The sequence below is a fragment of the Rattus norvegicus genome, chromosome 11 (assembly GCF_036323735.1).
Source record: "Rattus norvegicus strain BN/NHsdMcwi chromosome 11, GRCr8, whole genome shotgun sequence".
NCBI classification, from domain to species: Eukaryota; Metazoa; Chordata; class Mammalia; order Rodentia; family Muridae; genus Rattus; species Rattus norvegicus.
In genome coordinates this window covers 53,841,683-53,864,304 of record NC_086029.1, presented here as the reverse complement: position 1 = coordinate 53,864,304, position 22,622 = coordinate 53,841,683, and the positions used below count along the sequence as shown (strand labels likewise).

General features: G+C 38.4%; 1 protein-coding gene and 1 pseudogene across 3 annotated transcripts in view; both read right to left on the bottom strand.

The window, feature by feature from the left end:
* Epha6 (Eph receptor A6) overlaps positions 1 to 22,622 on the bottom strand; it is a 951,337-nt gene that overhangs the window by 313,816 nt on the left and 614,899 nt on the right. For all 3 annotated transcript variants that reach the window (NM_001419529.1, XM_039088720.2, XM_039088721.2), the window contains 3 exons: positions 11,782 to 11,890; positions 8,455 to 8,525; positions 4,261 to 4,386 (listed from right to left, as the gene is read on the bottom strand). In NM_001419529.1, the coding sequence (NP_001406458.1) occupies positions 4,261 to 4,386; positions 8,455 to 8,525; positions 11,782 to 11,890 (306 nt within the window). The remainder of the gene's footprint in view (positions 1 to 4,260; positions 4,387 to 8,454; positions 8,526 to 11,781; positions 11,891 to 22,622) is intronic.
* Positions 11,904 to 14,304, bottom strand: Acat2-ps1 (acetyl-CoA acetyltransferase 2, pseudogene 1; annotated as a pseudogene).

Below are 22,622 nucleotides of genomic sequence, written 5' to 3'. Positions count from 1 at the left end.
TCTGGGTCAAATGCGATGCCATTTTTGCCATGTTCTCTCCCCCTCCACCCTCCGAAGAACATTAATGCAGCCATGTTTATATTCCTTTGTTATTACTCACTTAAGAAGCACTTAATGGTCTGCCTCTACCAATGAGGAACTTGAAATAATTCATGACTATTTCTTGGTGAAAAATACATGTAGGTCTTAGAGATTTTTTCCCCCAGCAGTGAATTGTGAGGCTATGTGCTGTGTCCCCACCACTAGGGCCTTCCTCCAGCCTGGATACCATTCACCTGACATTTCTCACGTGATGGTCTCTGACCTCTGTCATCCATAGCTATGCAAATTCACCTCTGTCTCACTCAACCACTTATGTAATTTAGCTTACATTTCCAAAGAAGTTTATTGGTTCACTCTGCTACAGCAAAAAAAATTATTAGACGCTAATGGGAAATGATAGGGGCATGTGGAGGGAAACATGATAGGATTAAACCAAGGAAGTTTACTGTATAATATTTGGTGGATATATACCATATTAATAATTTATTTTAAGGTTTAGAAGAATTTTCATCATTGTATAGCACGTTCATCTGCCATTATCCTGTAGACGTCTCTCCATCAGAGTCTCTTCTACTATTTCCTATAGTCTTTTTCCTATTATTTTTTCTCTGGAACATTTCACAAAATATAAAAATGTTCCTCTTCCATTTCTCTCTTCCAAAGCAAATCATACAAACTAGGTTTATTGCTTGTATCTTCCTATGTCTTTCTGTGTAAGAGTTGGACATGTAAACATTCTTTGCTCTGCACTGCCTGAGAGTATATTATTAGATACTCTTTTCCACTGTCTCAGTTCCAAAAGTCTCGGCCTCCAATCTACCAGAGGGAAAGCAACATTGAGGTAAAAAGACAACCATGGTGGGATTCACATTTAGTCTCTTTTATAAGACCACACATATGCAAGCAATATCTACTGTTACCATTCAAAGCATATACATGGATAACACTCCTTGTATCTTGGAGCCATTATTTCTGAAGGTTTTTCTACCATTTTTAATTTAATAAAGTGCCATGCATTTTTGTATTTAAGCCATGTTTTCTTATGGCAGTGTTGGCCAGGACCCTCGCCATAGGTAAGGAAAGGTGCTACAGTTTTCTTAAGCCTACATTTAATAGTGCATTCTCTATACTGACTGTGACCACACCCGGACAACAGTGTTTCCTGACACAAACCTATTTAGAAACATGACCTAAAGGGATTAGAACTGAATAGGGACACAAAGAGGAACATTAAGATGTAGGAGTATGGTATCACAAAGCACTTACTTCTATATTTCTAAAGACAAATAGTACAGAGATGCTCGACATATTGTATGGAACTTGAAACTAAATAAAGATGAGTCAGGGAGAGGAGGAAAAGAGGAAGAGAAAGAGAAGAAGGACCAGAAGAGGAGACATAGAAAAGAAACTACAAATTTTTAAAAACTCTGTACTTGCTACATGAGGAGTTCAGATAAAGCAAGTGAAATATGGTATTGAGAAAGTCTTTACAGTAGTTATTGTATCTGTTATTTTTTTAAATTTTTTCATTAGATACATTTCTCTACTTACATTTCAAAGGTTATTTCTCTTCACGGTTTCCTGTCCATCAGCCCCCATTCCCTCCCCTCCTCATACATTATATATCCCTCTTACTGCCCCCCCACTTCCCTGCACTGGGGGTTCAACCTTGGCAAGACCAAAGGCTTCCCCTTCCGCTGGTGTCCCAACATGGCTATTCTCTGCTACATATGCAGTTGGAGCCCTGGGTCAGCCCATGTATAGTCTTTCAGTAGTGGTTTAGTCCCTGGAAGCTCTGCTTGGTTGGCATTGCTGTTTTTATGGGGTTGCAAGCTCCTTCAATTTTTTCAATACTTCCTCTAATTCCCCACAAGGGGATCCTATTCTCAGTTCGGTAGTTTTTGCTGTTATCCTTTTGAGAGGAAAAAAATATAGTTTGATTCAAACACAGAAGCTCCAAACTGAGAGTTGAAATTCTTCATATCACTTTTACTTTAGATACTTGATTTTAGGTCTCAATATAATGATTTCATACATTGGCATTTAGTTTATACACAGAAGACTAAGATTCAAACACACTTCTGTTTTATCTTGAGAGTATTAAGTAATGTGGCATTAAAGGTTATAGTGGGCTGGTGTGATCACTCAACCAGTAGCACAGTCTGAAGACCCAGGTTAGTACCCAAATCCCCATACAAAAAGATGGATGTGGTTTTGCACATCTGTCATCCCAGCATCCCCAGCGTCCAGATAGGAGACAGAGGATGGAAATTAGGTGAGAAGCTAGAAGGGCAGGTATCCTCAAGCACACAGGGTGGGAGAAACACTGGAGAGTAGGCCTCAGCAGGGTGGAAGGAGTAAGTCAATTATTGAAGGTTGTCCTCTGACTTCCATATGCATGCTACGGCACGTATGCACCTGCTCGTGTGTGTATGTGTGTGTGTGTGTGTGTGTGTGTGTGTGTGTTTGTGTGCACGAACCTACACCTACAGACACACAGAGAATGATGATAATAATGATAATAAACAAAACAAAAACCTAAAGTCAATAAATACTATTTCATGTGCAACACAAGAGGAAAGCTGACCGGAATGCCTTAAGCCTCTTTTCTCCCAGATTGTGCAACTGATTAGAAGAACAAAAAAGCAAACAAAAACTCTGTAACTGAATAGAATACACACTTCAATTATGCTTGTTGACTTGGGCTTGTCTTGTTGTGTATTCAGCAAAAGATAACAAAGAATTCAACTGTTTGCTCAGCCCTTCTTCTTTCTGATAGGGACGTCTTTTCAATGAGAACATCACTGTGCAGTGTGTGAGACCCTTATGGCAGTTTTCAAAGGGAAACCTGGTCATGCAGGAGACCTGATGTCTCTCTGTGACTGAGGAATGAAGTGCATTCAGGAAAACTCCTTTCTAAGTAGCCCATGTTCCTGGGGTAATGCAAGTGTTCAATGACCCTGGGAAACAAGACTACTCCTGAAATGTGCTGTGCAGTAATATAGGTAGAGCTGGAGTTTAGAAGTTGGTGGTGTGTTTCAAACAATATTGCTACCATCTTAAAGCTTGCAGTAATTTTTTTAACAAGGGACCTTCTTCCTCACTGTTATCATCATACATTGCACCTGGAAAACTATATAGCCTGCTACGTTGGAGGGCTTTGAAAGGAGTGAGCTACAATCTGCTGCTTTCTTATGGTCTATGAGAAGACACCACTTGCCAGAATAATCATGCCATGGCTTACTCTGCCTTCTCCACAGGATTACACACATAGAAGACTTATGACTAACGACTGCACAGAGGATGCCTAAGATCTCTTATATCATTTGCTTTTTATCAGTGTTTGTATTTCCCAAGTTTCAGTGTGTTCATACGATTAGATTTGACAGGCAAGTCAATGTGTTTGCAATGACTATTGTATCCAACACAAAGACAGGTATATTAAACTCTTCTTCTTCCTTCAAGCTGAAAGGCAGATGCGTTGGAAAGTGAACCTTCACGATGTAGAAGAAGGCATGCTAGGAGAAGGAGCAACATGGGAGAATGGAACCTCACTGCTGAAAGAAAGCTCTTCTGCAACACCCTAGGCTGCCTTAAGAGAGGAATTAATTTTTATTCTCAAGGCCCTTTATATTAGCATAGTTTCTCCTAGCTAATACACACCATAAATTCTTGTGGGTGTACCTCACCATAATTTTTTAAAACCAGAATAGCTGAGTAATGAAAAGTTCTAGGTACTAGAGATTTGCACATAGGAAGTATTATTAATTTGCATTAAAATGATCTAAAACGATATTGAACCAAATTTTACCTTCAACGATTTTCAGAACACTCTGAGTCTTACATAGCCTCAAGGTCATCTTTATGAACACTAATTATAGTATAAGCCTATAGACGCTGGGACTTGAGTAAATCTATAATAACCTCATGACAAACTCCTGAAATTGCATTTTCCAAATAAATTCCTGAGGCACTCTAGTTCCTTTGTAATTTATCTTCATTATGAAAACAGACTACAGAATGTGAGAACAACTCTTGCAAGTGTTCCCCTTATTTGGGAACTGACTGTGGCAACACCTACCTTTTAAAACTATCTAAAAATCAGAAAATACTTTTACGCCTTATTATTTTCAGTGATGCATCATGGTAAGATTTAAAATATTATGCTGATGAACCAATTGCAAAGCTGTGACGTAGAAGGGGAGATTTTCTGTTTACCTGCTCCAATCACTCTCTCAATGCGAATTCTTGAAGGGTCAATCTCTTTTGCAAATTCGTGGACAGCTAGAGATGGGTCTTCATAAGTATCTGGATCAATGTAGGTTTTGATTCCTGGGAAGCGCACTGCAACAAAATATGAGATTGCTATAATTTAATAATATTTCAGCAGACATGTATCTTGTGACCATGTAAAGGAGAAGTGACATACTAAGGTAGTTACATGCTTATGATTTAATGTTCTTTCTTTTCCCCCCAGGTTGATGCCTGCACAAAAAGGGAAAAACAGAGATTCCCAGTGCATAAATTCTTCCTCTTGCTTTGCTTTTTGATTGCTATGAGTTGAACAGCCTTGGTAGCACGTGATCCTACCTCCAGGATATGTTATCTTAGTATAAGCAGAAGTATAGACTTAGGTAACCACAGACAGGATCCTTTGAAAGGAATGAGCTTGAAATAAATCTTTCCTCCCAAAGCAATCTAATGTAAAGAAATGGGAACACTACAGTGACTAAACTGGACCATGAGGTTCAAAAACTTTGGAAATGGTTTATAAAAGGCTCTGAAAAAATTCTGGCAACAGAGGCTTGAGATGCTGTAAGAAGAAGCTAATGGTAATTCTGGAGAGAGGTCAGAAGAATAGAATACAGGTGGTATTGCCAAGAGTAAAGACTGTATTTATAGAATTTCTTATAGGAATAAGAACTCTACTGGAAATCTGACTAGAGGATATTAGTGTTACATTCTGACAAAGAATTTTCCCTTTTGTCCATGTCCTGGTGGAAGGCTAAATGTAAAGGTCACTGAAGAAGAATATGGTGGAAGAAATTTCCAGTAGCCCAGTAAGGCTCTGACACAGTTTTGGTGACTACATTTAGCTGCAGTTACATGAGGATTGTGATTTACAAAACAGAATAGAGGGCTTTGAAAAAATACCTCACAATTTGATCAGAGAGAAATAAGTTTAAAGTTATGGAAAAGGAGGATGTGACTTGTTGGAGAGATTAGAACCAGCAAGAAGAAGCTATGTACTCTGCTTTGGAACAATAAGCTATGCCATGAGAATATTTCAGGAATAAGCAGGTTTCTACCCATGTCACCCAAGAGCTTTCTAAGAGAAAAGATGCAACGGCATATACTACTAACCTAGGACCATTTGTTTCCTTAAAATTCATTTCATTTTTCCTTGGTCATCTAGACTCTAAGAGTGCTCTATACTTGTGGTTCTAACAGGCAAAAGATTATAGCATTTGTTTCACTAATTCTAGTGTTGTAATGATAAAATTAGGAGGATCATGGGTAGGCTTATGGAGACTTCCACTCAACTTTCAAAGAAATCCAGGAGGTCCTGGAAATGTGTAGATTTGGTATTACTGGGCTAAGCCCCGATAAGATAATGTATGAAGTTAGGAAAGCAAAGCTAAAGGTGGAATAGAGATCCCAGGAAGCCAGGGATTCTGAAATATGAAACATGAAAATACTATTGAAATATGAAATACCTATTGAAAAAGACTATAGCAGCAAATAGAGCCAGCCCAGGTACATAGTCAAGTATGCTACAACTAGCTAGGAGGAGGTAATGCCCAAGTCCTTTGAAACTTATGCCATTCTACATGAACTGGCTGCTAGATATAATGCTATCTGATTGAATATTTACCCTGTTATATTTTTTCTTGTTCTGGTCCAAACATTATTTGGTGTTCCCTATTTCTGGCTTTTGGAATACGTGTAATTACATCACTCTATCTGCTTCCTGTGACTCTGTTCTTACTGGAGACTTTGGACTTTTCAGGATTGTTGAGTTATTAAGACTTTAATGAGTGGGTTCTGGGAAATGGAATCAATGTATCTGATATTGTAAGTTGCACACAAAATGGTTTGGGGCGAGGGGTAGAATGCTTTGGTTTAAGGAGGCATGTTTAGACATCAAGTTGATGGAAGGTAGACTCATGATGGTTAATTTAGAATGACAACTTTAATAGAGAAATGCTTTGGGGGTTAATAAAGGTCTTCTTTGGGTGCTTCTATATAGGTGATCTAAGGTAGTAGTCATAAGGGAGAAGACTTCTTCATATCTTGGTAGAGCAATTGCATAAGCTAGTTTGTGGATGAGGTAATGGAGAAAAGCATGACAATCCACAGTATAGGCTGTCCTTCACAGTACATTCTGCTTTTTTTTCTTTCTGCCATGAGTTGAACATACTTGCTCCATCATAGCCTTTATGCTGAGACCTCTGAGACCAGGAGCAAAATAAATTTTTAATTTATAAGGTATTTCTGTCCATTGTTTTGTTACAGAGATTCAAAATAACTAACACATAATATAAAATGAGTGAATGATAGTTGATTTTTTGTTCTCACAAATTAAAAGCCATACTAATTCATAGTTAAGTAGTACTTTTAGTCTCACGCTCTTACAGGAAAATCTTTAGTTAAAAAAAACAAAACAAAAAGTAAGAAAGCAAATTTAGAGGAGGCAATAAGATGTTCATTAGTAGCTATAATTTGCTTTGTTAATTATTATATGCTTGCTGTCTTCATTTATTGCCTTTTCCCTATGCCTTCTTGGTGTTTTGATATGCACACATGAGAAAATTAGCATTCAAAAAAATAGAACCAGAAAAGTACATTTCCAAATGTAGGGGGGCCTGACATGGACTCTGAAATGTTTTATCATGACTTGTCACAATTTAAATAGGAGAAAGAAGAGATAGCTTGTATCTTTATGTTGTATTCATATGTTCATAACCTCTATGCTCTACTGATAACTTAATCAGAGTTACAATTAATATTTAATCCCTGATTCTGCCAGAGAATTAGTGTCAGCTAATTATATGTATGGTCATGTTGAAAATACTCCTTAAATACAGATAAATATGCTATTTCTAACTCTCATGCGATTTTAACAAGTAAGCCATGATGACGTAAAGCAGTAATGCCTTTCTCTACACTAATTAGATAACAACATTTCTTCCATGAAAATGCAATACATGTCGTGTCAGGAAAACCAGGACCATATTAGTCCCAGTTGTGAATATCATATCGGGTTTCGAATTTAATTCATCGCTGCTTTCTTAACACTCCTTTCTTTTGCTTCCCTTCCTCAGTGGCTTCCGGTTATTTTCAACAGGGCTGCTGAGCCCATCTGCTTTAGTTTATGCTAATCTGCTGCTGGGAAAGCAGGTAATAAATACCTCAGAAGCACTGGTTCTCTCTGCACCCTAGTAAAAAAGCCCCGCAGTGAATCTTAAGGTGGCCTGGCATTAGTCATCTGCCCACGCGTCCGCAGCCAGGTTTTTGCAATCTGTTTACAATGTTTTGAGGTCGTCTCAGGCCAGGTCTCTCAGGCAGGTGACTCTGAGACCACTTCGAAAAATGAAAAGTGCCTTAGAATTTTCTCCCAAGTCACCTCAGAAATTTATAATATATTACTTAAAACCTCCCCTCCCGCATTTTGGTTTTGGTTTTGGTTGATTTAAATGCAAAGGGAGGTCTAAACAGCTGAACAAGTTGCTCTGTTTATTATCTGTATACTTTGGTTAATTAAAGAACGTCCCTTTCTTGTTACTCCAGTATGTCTCCATAGAAAAACTGTCTTGATGAAGGAGTCTGTAATTTGAAGGTGAAGGTGGAGGTGGGTATTTGGGAGACGAGAAGGGCAATTACCCAACCAACTATAGTGGTAATTATAGCTTGCTGAGAGAGAGAGAGATCTTCAAATGAATATAACCTTGTAGTCAGCACAGGGCTTCATACATATTCTAAGAGTTAAAGAGCTGATATACCTTTATAGTGCTAATGAATTGTAAATTGCTTTGTTGTATGATTAAGTGACAGTCTCTCCAAAAAAGGAATAAGGGTTACTCAACGTGTCTATATGGAATGCTTCACTAAACAAAACTGACTTGTGTTCCAGAGCCCTTGCGATGGTGAGTAACTCGACACAATTAGTCACTATGTATTTTTAGTAAACATAATTTGTTTGGTTGCCCTGCCGTCGCTGAAGAAAAGGTAATGCCTTTAATGAGAATCAGGTGCAGTTTCCACCCTGAACCTGGAGCTAGATGAAGCCCTTCATGCCAAAAGGTTGGAAATGAATTTTTTGTTTGCTTTCTCAGCGCCCTGGATCACAAACTTGAGTGAAGCTCTGGAGGCATCGGGAGGACACAGAGCAAGGAACAAAGCACTACTCACGGTGGCTGTTCTGTAAGTGTGTTCTTCTCTTCTCTTCTGACTTCATTTTGGCCTTGATGTACCATTGACACCTTCCAAAAAGGGGAACAAGCTTATTTAAGCATTATGTAATTCAAGCATACAAAACAATTAGGGGCCTGGGGAAATGACTCAATGGGTTAAAAGCACTCCTTGCTACTCTTCCAGCGGTCTTGAAATCGATTCCCAGCACCTATGTCAGAGAGCTCACAACTGCCTACCTCCAGGTTCAGGAGATCTAACACACTCTTCCAGTCTCCATAGAAATATTCGCTCACACACACATACCTTTCTACATACACATGATTTAAAACTAAAATAAAAAAATTCAAAAAAATTAGAATATATATCATCTATGGAAAAAGTTCTTGTCTCTCTTCATAAAGACCAGCTTAAAAAGATGTTTATAATGTGAAAATGCTTCCTATTTTTGATATACATAAAATTAGCATCAGATAGCACTATCAAATAGACTGATTCAAAAGATAGAATTACCATAAAATATTTTATGATCAGCTATAAATATTCTTTTTCTTTTTATGTGACTTCTAATAAGCATAATTTTTTATTATAAAGAGAATCAAACATCAAAAATATTTTGAGTTAGAATCTTAAAGATATAGAAAGTTAGCTTCTATTTTTCAGTGATAGTTTGCATGGTGGCTTCTTTCTTAAAAGCTAAAAATTTGAGGGGGATGTTCTGTTCTTGCCCTGCATGGTTGGGCTCTCATGACTCTTTCAACTCGAGTAACTTCAGCAACATCCATGAGATCTGACTGCTCATCAAATTGATATGTCAATTGGTTAAACAGAATATGTCTGTATTACACAGTGCAGTTTTTCAGTGTCAATTATACCTGTATTTTGATGGTAGTTTAAATATTCATTCAGACATGCTTTACATTTTCCACGGAATTAACTTCCACTGAATGCCCCTCTACTAAAGTTCATAAGAAGCACTTCAGTATGTCGTGTTTAGACAGTTTCTGATGTTAGAGAAATGGCAAACATAGAGATTCAAAGCAGAAAATGATTTACTGCTAAGTTTTCCTTGTCATTAACTTCTCTGTTTAAGTGGTATTAATACTCAAATTCAGGAATTCTGATTATAGGTAACATTTGTAATCTATTCTCAAGTTTGTCAGGTTAAATTTTGCTCATAAAGATTGCATCACTTTAAGTCTGTGACATTTATAATTCAAGGCAATACTTTTTATGGTAAAAGGTAAAAGTTCTTGGAATATCATTGTATACTCTCTTGCAAGGAGAAGGCTTCTAAGACACTAATGATCCATGTTAGATTGGGGACAAGTGAAAGAAGAAAGTTTCCAAGGAGTTAAATAGATGTGTGTGGTAAAATGAAGACAAAACTATTTGGTTGCATGTAAAGTAAAAATGACAATGTGATTGAATTATAAAAATACTGCTATTAACTTAGCAGTATTGCTACCTGCTTGGAAAACATTATCAAGAGAACACTAAATATAATAAACTTCTCTTGGACATATCCTTTACCTGCTATAAAATAAATTCTTTGAGCAACTTGTGAACTTGGGGTATGGATATATTAACAACAATAATTTATTCATCATAAAACTGCACACAACTGAAAGAATAGAGAAACTAACACAAATACATAAAGCATGCCAGATTACCTAGATTGTGACAATTTAATATGATGATTACTTTGATTTAGAAAGATTCTTAATTTCCCTTTTGAAAATTTCTTTGAAGATGTTTAAGGTACATACAAAATTAGATGATTTAACTTAAGAGGAGTGACATGTTTGTATTCAACAATAATCAATAAACAAGAAATCCATTTATCATGAAGTTGATTTAAAATATTCCATTTTCTACTAATTTGGTATATAAACAAATCAGAAAGACTTTATAATGTATGTTATTTGGTTTTTGTAGAATAGGAATCAAGGTTTTTTTGTTGTGTTTTTTGTTTGGTTGGTTTTATTTTCTTATCTTTTTCTGTCATCAGGATCTGAATGACACACCTAGATCTAGTACCTGTGGCTGTCACTTCTTTATCTGCCGTAGTTATGTGGAGTCACCCTGGGTATCTATTTCTTGTTTTAAGTGCATTATTTGTACAGTTTTTAAATCGTGAAAATGGAATCTTGTATCATGCACATGTTACAGATAATAACACAAGTCTGAGGTGTTCTTTATGCCCTTACTGATATTTACAAATGCCCTTGGTTTTCTGTTTTTGTGAGAAAGCATCACTACCAAATCAACTTGGGGAGAAAAGGCTTTATTTTAGCTTACAATTGTCAATTTACGATCACTGAGGGAAATCAGAAGAAGCTGGAGGCAGGAACTGAAGCAGAAGGCAGAGAGGAATGCTGCTTACTGCCTTGCTCCTTGTGGTTTAAGCCTAATTTCTTGTACCTTCCAGAATCACTTGCCCAGGGTGGCCATCACCATATCAATCTGATATGGTCAATCAATCTGGTGGGGAGATTTTCTCAACTGGGATTTCCTCTTTCCAATGACTATGTGGTAAGGTGACATAAATCTAACCAGCACAGGAATGAAAACGAATTTTTCTTTAGAAGAATAATCTGAAAGTATGATTGATTTCTGATTAATAAATGCTTAATATTACTTCAAAACATGTTACTTAAAAAATAACTCCAATATACTATCTTCAGTTTCATTTGTGACGTTTAAGGACTTGCATCTTGGCCGTCATCCAGTACACTTAAAGATTAAAATATGGTTTTCAGTACACTGTCACACCAAAACCATAAAGGTAGAAAACTCAGTCTAAGATAAGCGAATCCCTTTTGCCAAAAGTCAGGATTTAAATCTAAATCTTTCACTTTTTTCAGCTTATAATAACTAAAAAATTAGCATATTACTCTCAAGTAGAAAAATATTACATATATAAAAATAATTATAATGTAGAGAATTTTCATATTTAATTGACAAAGCATCTTACTTTCATAACAAATTCATAAAGAGTTTTATGTAAGTTTTACTGTTTAGTTAAAAAAATATTTTTCCAAGAAAAATTGTTAAAGGAGTCATCAGAACAGAGTAAAGAAAAAAGTCAGGAGTAAGTTACTCTTCACTATTTGGCTTTCAGGCTTGACTGCAGGCTTTGACTGTTTATTGCTCTTTAATTCGTGAATTGATGCTGAACGCTGGTGGCTGCTCCTCCCCCTGCATCCCTGTGGAGTTCCCCATGGTGTTTTCATGTTAGGCATTCAGTCACACATACACACGTGCGAATACACATAAAGAGTGGTTATCCGCCATTTGGGGGCTAACCCGGGATGACTTATTTACCTCCCAGTGATGAGGAAGAACAAAGTGAGGATAACTAGGAGAGTGAATCCCCCGACGGCTGCCGTGGCTATGACCAGGATCTGCCCTTGTTCCGCTGCCATGTCAGAAGCTGAAACGGAGACACAGGGGACACTTGGTGGTCAATATCTTAATATGATGATGGTCATTATTTTTAAAGCACAGTATATTTGACATTTATTTTAATAGGTATCTAAACAACCCAGGTGAGATATGATTTATATAATGTTTGCAGAACTGAGGTCATTATCCACCACACAAAACTTTCTTTTAAAGCTATAACTGAAGTATTTGAATTCTTTTTTTTTTCTTTAAGGGAGAAAAGAGTTTATTTGGCTTTCATTTCCAGCTCCAGTTTATCGTTTTGGGAAAGTCAAGGAAGATGTTTGAAGCAAGTAACATCCCGTCTAGTCAAGTAGAGAAATAAATGCGCGAAAGGTGATTGCTGCTCTCTTCTCAACAACGCAGAGGCACACTTGTCGGGACTGCCAGTCTTCTGACTAGAATAGCTAGGATACCCCACCACCTCAGCTTAGAAGAGGTCACTGAATCCAATTTCCATTACAGGGTTGTTCTTGATTTGATCAGTGGGAAACCACAATACAACAAGCTAGCAGGGGTGTTTGAGCCAACCAAAGTTAAATAGAAGAGCCTGACGTTCAAAACAGAAGCCACATCCCCATTCCTTGGATGGATCATTTTGGGGGCCCTGCATCATGGCGAATGCCTTTAATTCAAGTACTCAGGAGGCACAGAAAGGTGGATCTCTGGGAGTTCAAAGCCAACCTCATCTACAAAACGATATTCCCGCTACATGGTGAGACCCTGACTCAAAAACAAACAAACAAACAAACAAACAGACAGACAAATCAATGATCAGAGAAAACTATACCCGGAAAGCAAAGACAATAAACACGGAAATTGCGAAAGTGTCGTTCACTCTGGAGCCCTTGATGACTGACTGGGTTTCCCTTTTTTATAACAGTGTCAAGTGCAATGTCTCAATGTCTTAGCCTTGGGTGTCTCACATTAAAGTACAGCAAGCTGTCCACCTGGGTTCCTGTCCTCACTCTGGTCCTCTGGTCTCACGTTCTGTTTAGTGTTTTAATGAGAACTGTCCAAGGGTGATGGCTCATCCAAGGGTGGCTCATCCTCTCTGAATACACATTGTGATTCCCATCCAACCCCCAGTGCACAGGGCTGCAACACCACATGTCCCACCCACTCTCTCCAGGGTGTGTAACAAGGTCAATAGAATCCTAAAGCCAGATGCTCCCAGAGGATGGCCCAAGGCAATGGCTCCTCCATCAATGTTCACCTTCTCGGGGTTTAACCCAAGTTCTTTAGCTATTGCTGCAGACACCGCTGCAAAGGCTTCATTGATTTCAAACATGTCAACATCCTCCAGAGACCAGCCTGCCTTTGCAACAGCTTGCTTTAGGACTGGAATCGGTCCTACTCCCATAACAGAAGGCTCCACATCGGCTTGTGACCAGGAGACTACTTGTGCTAAAGGTTTCAGCATCCGACTCTCAGCTTTTGTCTTCTTCATAAGAACCACAAAAGAGGCACCATCGTTCATTCCTGATGTGTTCGCTGGGGTGACCGTTCCAGTCCCATCAGTAAGAAAGTAAGGTTTCAGCTTGCCCAGGGCTTCAAGGTTACTTTCCCATGACGAAGAAACTCATCAATTTTCACTTCAGTAAGACCTTTTCTAGAAGACACCAGCACTGGTACAATCTTCTTGTCAAAGTGGCCAGCTTTCTGCGCATGCTCTGCCCTATTCTGGGACACAACTGCAACCTTGTCCTGGGCCTCTCTGATCACTTGCCATTTTTTGGCTACGTTTTTAGCTGTGACGCCCATGTGGCAGTTGTGAAATGCATCTGTAAGACCATGCTGTCAGCGAGTGGCACCTCACCCTCCTGATCTCAGGTGAGCCAAGAGAGGAGTCTTGCTCATGTTCTCCATGCCTCCAGCAACCACAATGGTGGAGTCACCCATGGCTATGGACTGAGCTGCAAGGCACACAGCTTTTAGGGAGGAGTCACAGATCATCTGGCAGCTCCATGATGGCACTGAGTAGGGGATCCCTGTACCCACACTGGCTTGTCGAGTAGGATTCTGCCCACAACGTGCAGTCAAAATGTGTCCAAGGTCATATTTGGCAGTCCGCGCCGCTGAGATGATGACAACGGGGTCCAAGCCTGCATTCATCCTGTCGCTCCTATGTCTGCTAGCTCTCTGCCTTGTACTGTCTGTGACCAGTATTTGAATTCTTAATGCTTCCTTTTAAGGTTACATATGTGTTGTACACTCATTTGGAACCTGTTTCTACAACAGGAAAATCCTGTGTTGTGATTTAAATTAATCAGTTAAAGTAATTTAATTTATATTTAATGTTTCAATAAATCCAAATATTAAAGATATAAATTTCCATATTTGCAGAGCAAGGATATATGTATGTGGACAAGAATTCATGTGTATATGTGCAGACACACACACGTTTGTATATATATACACATACATATATATGATGTATACGTATATGCATATGATATGCATATATGTGATCTATATGTATATTATATATATATCATATTCATGTCATAGATAATAAGTTGGGGAGAAAAGACTATTTAAGTGCTTTTTTCTTTCTCTTTGGTTAAAAGGCCAAATCATATATAGTAAAAACACTACTTTTTTCTTGCTGAATGAGATGTTTAGCAGTAGTTTTTAACTTGACAGAACCTAGAATCACCTCAGTGATACTTGCATCTCAGCATACATGTGGGGGCTATTTTGATTACATTCACATTAATTATGCATGGAATCATTTCACGAGCTGGGATCCAGGAATGAATGCATGGGAAAGGGGAGCTGAGGACTGGCATTCACTTGTTTGGCCCCGCCCCCTGAGTGCTATGGCCACCAGCTTCGGATTGTTGCTTCCAGCCCTGAGTTCCCTTCCTATATGTTAGAGCCGTAAGCCAGAATAAACCTTTCTCCGTAAGTTGCTTTTATCAGAATGCCTTAATACACAAAGAAAGAAATAAATTAAGACACTGTCAAAAGTATTTAAGCTACATTTTGAATTGGGGGCCTTGCGCATTATAGACAAGGAAATTTTTGCAGTAAAAACTGCAGCAGCTACATGTCTCTAAAATATACTGACTATTTCAATTCATTACTGTATTCCATTTTCCCTATTAATATTTTCTACACTGGGTAAGGTGGGATCTTGCTTAAATATGATGTACGCACACACAGAAATATCAGACTGAGTACTTTAATATGTAAAATTGATGTGTGTTAGTGAATTAGTTAATAAGTTTCCTCATATAACTTATGACTACAATTCGGGCTTTTAGATTTTAGTTCTGTTTTCTTTCCTATGCTATAAGTACAAATTTTAATTCAGCCGTCGGTAGTCTAAACTATTAACCAAAAGGTCCCATTAATACCCTTCAACATAACTAAAGCACCACATTTAATTTCCAGTGTGTGTGTGTGTTTGTGTGTGTGTGTGTGTGTGTGTTTATGTGTGTGTGTGTGTTTATGTATGTGTGTGTGTGTGTTGTATGAGTATATATCAGTGTGTACTGCTGTGTGCATATGAAGTCAGAGGTCAGTATTGATCTGTAGCTCTAGATTTCTACCTTGTTTGAGACAAAGTTTCTCATCGTTCACTACCTTTTTTCCAGGCTAGCTTTGCATACACAGTCCACAAGTGCCCATTAGTTTTTTTTCTCTACCTCCCATCATCCTATAGGGGCACAATGATGGATGCTCTGTTACAGCATCCAATGTTCCTAGGGTACCAGGACCAAACCCAGGTCATCAGGCTTACGCAGCCTCCTCCGCTCGGGAGTGCCAACTGTTGGCTCCAGTAAGAAGTCATTTAGTCACAATATTTAGGAGATTCTCTAACTGTAGTAAAAAACAAGTCACGTTTGTTTGGTTTTCCGTTCCAGAAATTTATTAAATATTGGAGTTAGATTTTAGTCGCCATTGTTTCATCAGGCCGTTTTCACAGTGTTGAGCTTTGACACATAATCTGTTCCGAGACAAGTTAAACAGCTGTACCTTCTCCAGTAAATAATGGACTCTAGCTTTTTGTTAGTTCTTCCCCAAGGTTTGCAATCTTCAAAATAGTACTGATATGGGAATTAATGGTGTGCTCCAAAATGTCATATCCTTCTCACTGAAAATTATTAAACAACGAATTTTCCAAAAAAAAATTGATGTTTCAGAAAACATTACAGTTTTGAAGATAAAGAAGGTGACATTTTTTTAAAGAAGACATTATTTACTTGCAGCTCCTCTGCCCATGAAAGATAGAATCTAGTTCAAGAGTTTTCAGCCTATAACAAATATTTTTATAGTAGTCAGGTCTCTTGTGACTTCTTGAGACTGTATGGAAAGCTCAGATGGGGAATATGATTGCGTGGTTGCATGGCTTGTGAGAGTCAGAAATCTTGTCATAGAAATTTATGTTGATTTAAATAATTTAGTTTATCAGCAATATGTTTCTTTTTGTATATTTATGATTACATGTGTATGAACTGGGTTGGGGTTTAACATTTAATTCTTTAACATAACATTAAATAAATTTGAAGAATGCATAGCCCTGCATAATTACTTTCTAAGCATGTATACTAGCAAAATTAAGCATTTCTGTATAGAGAACGACATATACATGTACTCCACATAGTTGAAGTTAACACTTAATGAATGCCACTATTGTACTGTGTATAAAATAATACAGAGAATGGGCTAACCTGAGTAGGGAAATATGACAAACTTAATTATCCGTACTATATCTGTGTTTCCAGGAAAATGCACAGAGAGCTTTGAAATGTTATTTAATGTAGGTTCATGGTCTACAGGCTTATGCTAATCCCATTGGCACACCCACTTAAACAATTCTATTACTTGTCCAAACCCAAAGACACTGCACAAAGCAAAGATGTCAGTACAATACTTACTTATCTGTCTCCAAGTCCTAGCTACTGAAGTATTTTATTCATTTTTTTTAATTTTTCAGAAATATCTAATATATACAAAAAACTCAAGAAGTTAGACTCCAGAGAATTAAATAATCCTATTTAAAAATGGGGTACAGAGCTAAACAAAGAAGTCTCAACTGAGGAATCTCAAGTGGCTGAGAAGAACCTAAAGAAATGCTCAACATCCTTAGTCATCAGGGAAATGCAAGTCAAAACAACCCTGAGATTCCACCTCATACCAGTCAGAATGGCTAAGATAAAAAACAAAAACAAAAACAAAAAACTCATGGGATAGCAGATGCTGGCAAAAATATGGAGAAAGAGGAACACTTGTCCACTGTTGGTGGGATTGCAAGCTGTTACAACCATTCTGGAAATCAATCTGGAGGTTCCTCAGAAAATGAGACATAGTACTTACTACCTGAGCACCCAGCTATACCACTCCTGGGCATATAACCAAAAGATGCTCCAACATGTAATAAGGACACATGTTCCACTATGTTCATACTGAAGTATTTTTTTAATTAGATATATTTCTTTACTTACATTTCAAACGTTATTCCCCTTCCTGGTTTCCTGTCCATAAGCCCCCATTCCCTCCCCTCCTCCACACGGGTATTCCTCCTATATATCACCCTTATTGCCCCCCCCCCCTTATTCCCCTGAACTAGGGGTCCAACCTTGGCAGGGCCAAGGGCTTGCCTTTCCCCTGGTGCCCCAACAAGGCTATTCTCTGCTACGTGTGCAGTTGGAGCCCAGGGTCAGTCCATGTATAGTCTTTGGGTAGTGGCTTAGTCCCTGGAAGCTCTGGTTGCTTGGCATTGTTGTTCATATGGGGTCTCAAGCCCCTTCAAGCTCTTTCAGTCCTTTCTCTGATTCCTTCAACGGGGATCCGTTCTCAGTTCAGTGGTTTGCTGCTGGCATTCGCCTACGTATTTGCTGTGTTCTGGCTGTGTCTCTCAGGAGAGATCTACATCTGGTTCCTGTCAGCCTGCACTTCTTTGCTTCATCCATCTTATCTAGTTTGGTGGCTGTATATATATGGGCTACATGTGGCTCAGGCTCTGAATGGTCATTCCTTGAGTTGCTGCTCTAAACTTTGCTTCCATATCCCCTCCTATGGATATTTTTTCTCCTTTTAAGGAGTGGGAGCATCCTCATTTTGGTCATCCTTCTTGAGCTTCCTGTGGTCTGTGGATTGCATCTCGGTAATTCGAGCTTTTTGGCTAATATCCACTTATCAATGAGTGCATACCACTTGAGTTTTTCTGTGATTGAGTAACCTCACACAGGATGATATTTTCTAGTTCATTCCATTTGCCTATGAATTTCATAAAGTCATTGTTTTTGATAGCTGAGTAGTACTCTATTGTGTAGATGTACCACATTATTTTAATCCATTCCTCTGCTGAAGGGCATCTGGATTCTTTTCAGCTTCTGGCTATTATAAATAAGGCTGCTATGAACATAGTGGAGCATGTGTCTTTGTTGTATTTTGGGTGTATGCCCAAGAGAGGTATAGCTGGGTCCTCAGGTAGTGAAATGTCCAATTTTCTGAGGAACCTACAAACTGATTTCCAGAGTGGTTTTACCAGTTTGCAATCCCACCAACAATGGAGGAGTGTTCCTCTTTCTCCACATCCTCAACAGCATCTGCTGTCACCTGAGTTTTTTAATCTTAGCCGTTCTGACTGGTGTGAGGTGGAATCTAGGGTTGTATTGATTTACATTTCCCTGATGACTAAGGATGTTGAGCATTTCTTTAGGTGCTTTTTGGCCATTTGATTGTCTTCAGCTGAAAATGTTTTGTTTAGCTCTGTACCCTAGTTTTTAATAGGGTCATTTGACTCTCTGGAGTCCAACTTCTTGAGTTCTTTGTACATTTTGGATATTAGCCCTCTATCAGATGTAGGATTGGTAAAGATCTTTACCCAATCTGTTGGTTGTCGTTTTGTCCTAATGACAGTGTCTTTTGCTTTACAAAAGCTTTGCAGTTTTTTGAGGTCCCATTTGTCGATTCTTGATCTTAGAGCATGAGTCATTGGTGTTTTGTTCAGGAAATTTTCTCCAGTGCCCATGAGTTCGAGACTCTTCCCCACTTTTTCTTCTATTACTTTGAGTGTATCTGGTTTGATGTGGAGGTCCTTGATCCACTTGGACTTAAACTTTGTACATGGTGATAAGAATGGATCCATTTGCATTCTTCTACATGGAGACCTCCAGTTCAACCAGCACCATTTGTTGAAAATGCTATCTTTCTTTCATTGGGTGGTTTTAGTTCCTTTGTCAAAGATCAAGTGACTGTGTGTGGGTTCATTTCCGGGTCTTCAGTTCTTTTCCACTGATCTATCTGCCTGTCTCTGTACCAATAACATACAGTTTTTATGACTATTCCTCTGTAATACTGCTTGAAGTCAGGGATGGTGATTCCCCCAGAAGTTCTTTTATTGTTGAGTATAGTTTCGCTATCCTGGGTTTTTTGTTATTCCAAATGAATTTTGCAAATTGCTCTCTCTATTTCTATAAAGAATTGAATAGCAATTTTGATGGGGATTGCATTGAATCTGTAGATTGCTTTTGGAAAAATGGCCATCTTTACTATATTAATCCTGCCAATCCATGAGCATGGAAGATCTTTCCATCTTCTGAGATTTTCTTCAATTTGTTTCTTCAGAGACTTGAAGTTCTTGTCATACAGATCTTTCACTTGCTTGGTTAAAGTCACACCAAGATATTTTATAGTATTTGGGACTATTGTGAAGGGTATCATTTCCTTAATTTCTTTCTCAGCCTGTTTATCCTTTGAGTAGAGGAAGGCTACTGATTTATTTGAGTTAATTTTATACCCATACACTTTGCTGAAGTTCTTTATCAGGGTAAGTAGATCTCTGGTGGAACTTTTGGGGTCACTTAAGTAGACTATCATATCATCTGCAAATAGTGATAATTTAATTTCTTCCCTTCCAATTTGTTTCTCTTTGACCTCCTTTTGCTGTCTGATTGCTCTGGATAGGACTTTGAGTACTATATTGAATAAGTAGGGAGAGAGTGGGCAGCCTTGTCTAGTCCCTGATTTTAGTGGGATTGCTTCAAGTTTCTGTCCATTTAGTTTGATGTTAGCTACTGATTTGCGGTATATTGGTTTCACTATGTTTAGATATGGGCCTTGACTTCCTTATCTTTCCAGGACTTTTATCATGAAGGGGTGTTGAATTTTGTCAAATGCTTTCTCAGCATCTAATGAAATGACCATGTGGTTCTTATCTTTGAGTTTGTTTATATAGTGAATTCATTGATGGATTTTTGTATATTAAACCGTCCCTGCATCCCTGGGTTGAAGCCTATTTTAAATGACCCCTTTCAGTAACTGGAGGACCTACTAGACCCAGATTTCCTTTTGTTCTAGCAGAATCATGGATGACCTTGTTTGCCCTTGGTTTCAAATCTGTAATGTGAGAGTGCTGAATTACCTGTATTTATCACAGTCTGCCAGAGACAAGTAACTATCCTATTGTGTTTTCCAGGAGAGCTACAGTAAAGTATTGGAAAGAACAAAGTTTGCCACTTAGAAGTAGGAGGAATGCCTGGACTGTTGCTGTAGTTATTCCTCTCGCTGGACAAGATTTGTCTTTATCGGATTAGTGCTGGTCCACCACAGAGCTGTGATTTCATCTCAGGGTAAACTTCAAATCCCTTAACTTTATTAATGAGGCTTTTTCCAACTGGCTAGCACAAGTCTCTGGCTTGTCTGATTACATCTTTTCCTACAGTTCCTCAAGTGAATCACGCTTAAATGTCAGTTCCTGACAGTATGTTTCATGGACACCAGGACACTAGGAAATTTGGAAAGCATTCTACCAATTGTTTATGTTTTATTAGGCTGTTGGATATATGCTTCCATAATGCCTTAAACCAACGCTATGAAAGAAAGTATAGTGCGTGTGCGCGCGTGCGTGCGCGCGCGCACACATGCACACACACACACACACACACACACACACGCGCACACACACACACACACACACACACACGCACACACACACACACACACATAAATTTTTTTAAAAAAATTGGGGTAAAATTTCCACGAAGGCAGGAAATTCAATCACTGTGACCTCTGTTGCAAGTTCAGTGTGACATACTTCCACTCCTCTCAAAGAGAACATGTTAATAACAATCATACCCAGCAGGGGTTATCTGGATAGTCTTAGATCTAACAATAATTCTTCTAATGTGAATTTGAGATGAGAAGACAAGGAGGGAGTGGCTAGAGTTGCAACTGGGAGTGGCTAGAGTCGCAGCTGGGAGTGGCTGGGTTTGCAGCTGGGAGTGGCTAGAGTTGCAGCTGGGAGTGGCTAGAGTTGCAGCTGGGAGTGGCTGGAGTTGAGCTGGGAGTGGCCAGAGTTGCAGCTGGGTGTGGCTAGAGGTACAGCTGGGAGTGGCTGGAGTTGAGCTGGGAGTGGCCAGAGTTGCAGCTGGGTGTGGCTAGAGGTACAGCTGGGAGTGGCTGGAGTTGAGCTGGGAGTGGCCAGAGTTGCAGCTGGGTGTGGCTAGAGGTACAGCTGGCAGGATAAAGGACTGGAAGAAGTGGGAAGAGTTCCTTCTCAGAGCCTTGGAGGAAGTGTGCTTTGGGTTCTATTTGTCATCTCTTGCTTTAAGGCACCAATTGTGTAGTACTATGCACAACGACAAATACGGAGCTTAATGAATACAGTGAGAGACTGAATTGAGTAGGCATATGTACTCCACAGTTCTGATAAGAAAAGGTTAGGTTGAGCTGGGAATAACTCACAACTGTTTTCCTTTTGACAATGTGGGGAAGATTTACCTCAAACATAGCTGCTCCATGTAGATGAACCAACATATTCAGTATTTATTTCTAATTACTCTACACACGTTGGGGACAAAGATCCTGGAAGGCAAGATTTACTATAGTAGCAACATTTACATTTCATCATGGTTTACCGAACAAAGTTCGGAAATTCATTAATTCTCTCAACAGTATTGATTGGAAGCTATTACGTAACAGATGCCAAGGTGATACAAACACCCCTATCCCCCAAGGGCAAATGAACAAAACAAACGCAATTACTATGTTGGTAGACTGACAGTTGAGTAGGGAAAGCAGACAGTGAACAAAAATTACAAAGAGTAAGAACTGTTAACATCAGGAAAACTTGTCCACAATATTATCTGCACTCCAATACTAATTATGTCTAATTAGTTTTCTCACAGAAAATGTATCTAGAACTTATTCTCATAAGTAGTAGCTATTGGGAGAGCCCTGAACCTAAAAGGAAGCATAGTAGGATCTATAGAAATAATGAAATTTATTTGTGTCTCATTCATGGAAAAATATTTCCTTAAATACCAAAAGGTTACATTCTCAGACAAAAGCAAGCATATTAAAATGATATGTTTAATTTTATGGCCTTGGCAAGAAATACACTCCCTTAAGGAAAAATAATTATTTTTAAAAATATTATGAATTTGTTGCTGAGCCAGAATATAGCACCTAGATGATGCTTGGATTTGGTCAGAATAACATCAAATGAAACTTGTTCTAGTTGTTTCTACTTAAAGAGGGAGAAACAGAGTGAAGTTCTTTCCATGGAGTCTAAATTCTTACAAAAAAATAGATTCCACATTTTTAGAAAAATGTGAGAGAAAAGGAGAAAAGCAATTTGGCTATTTTTAACGAACATGTTTTCTTCTATGGAGACATATGATTCGGTCTCACTGTAATCAAGATTTTTTTTATATATATTTACATTTCAAAGTGAAATGTGTTATTTGTATTCTGTGTCATTTTCC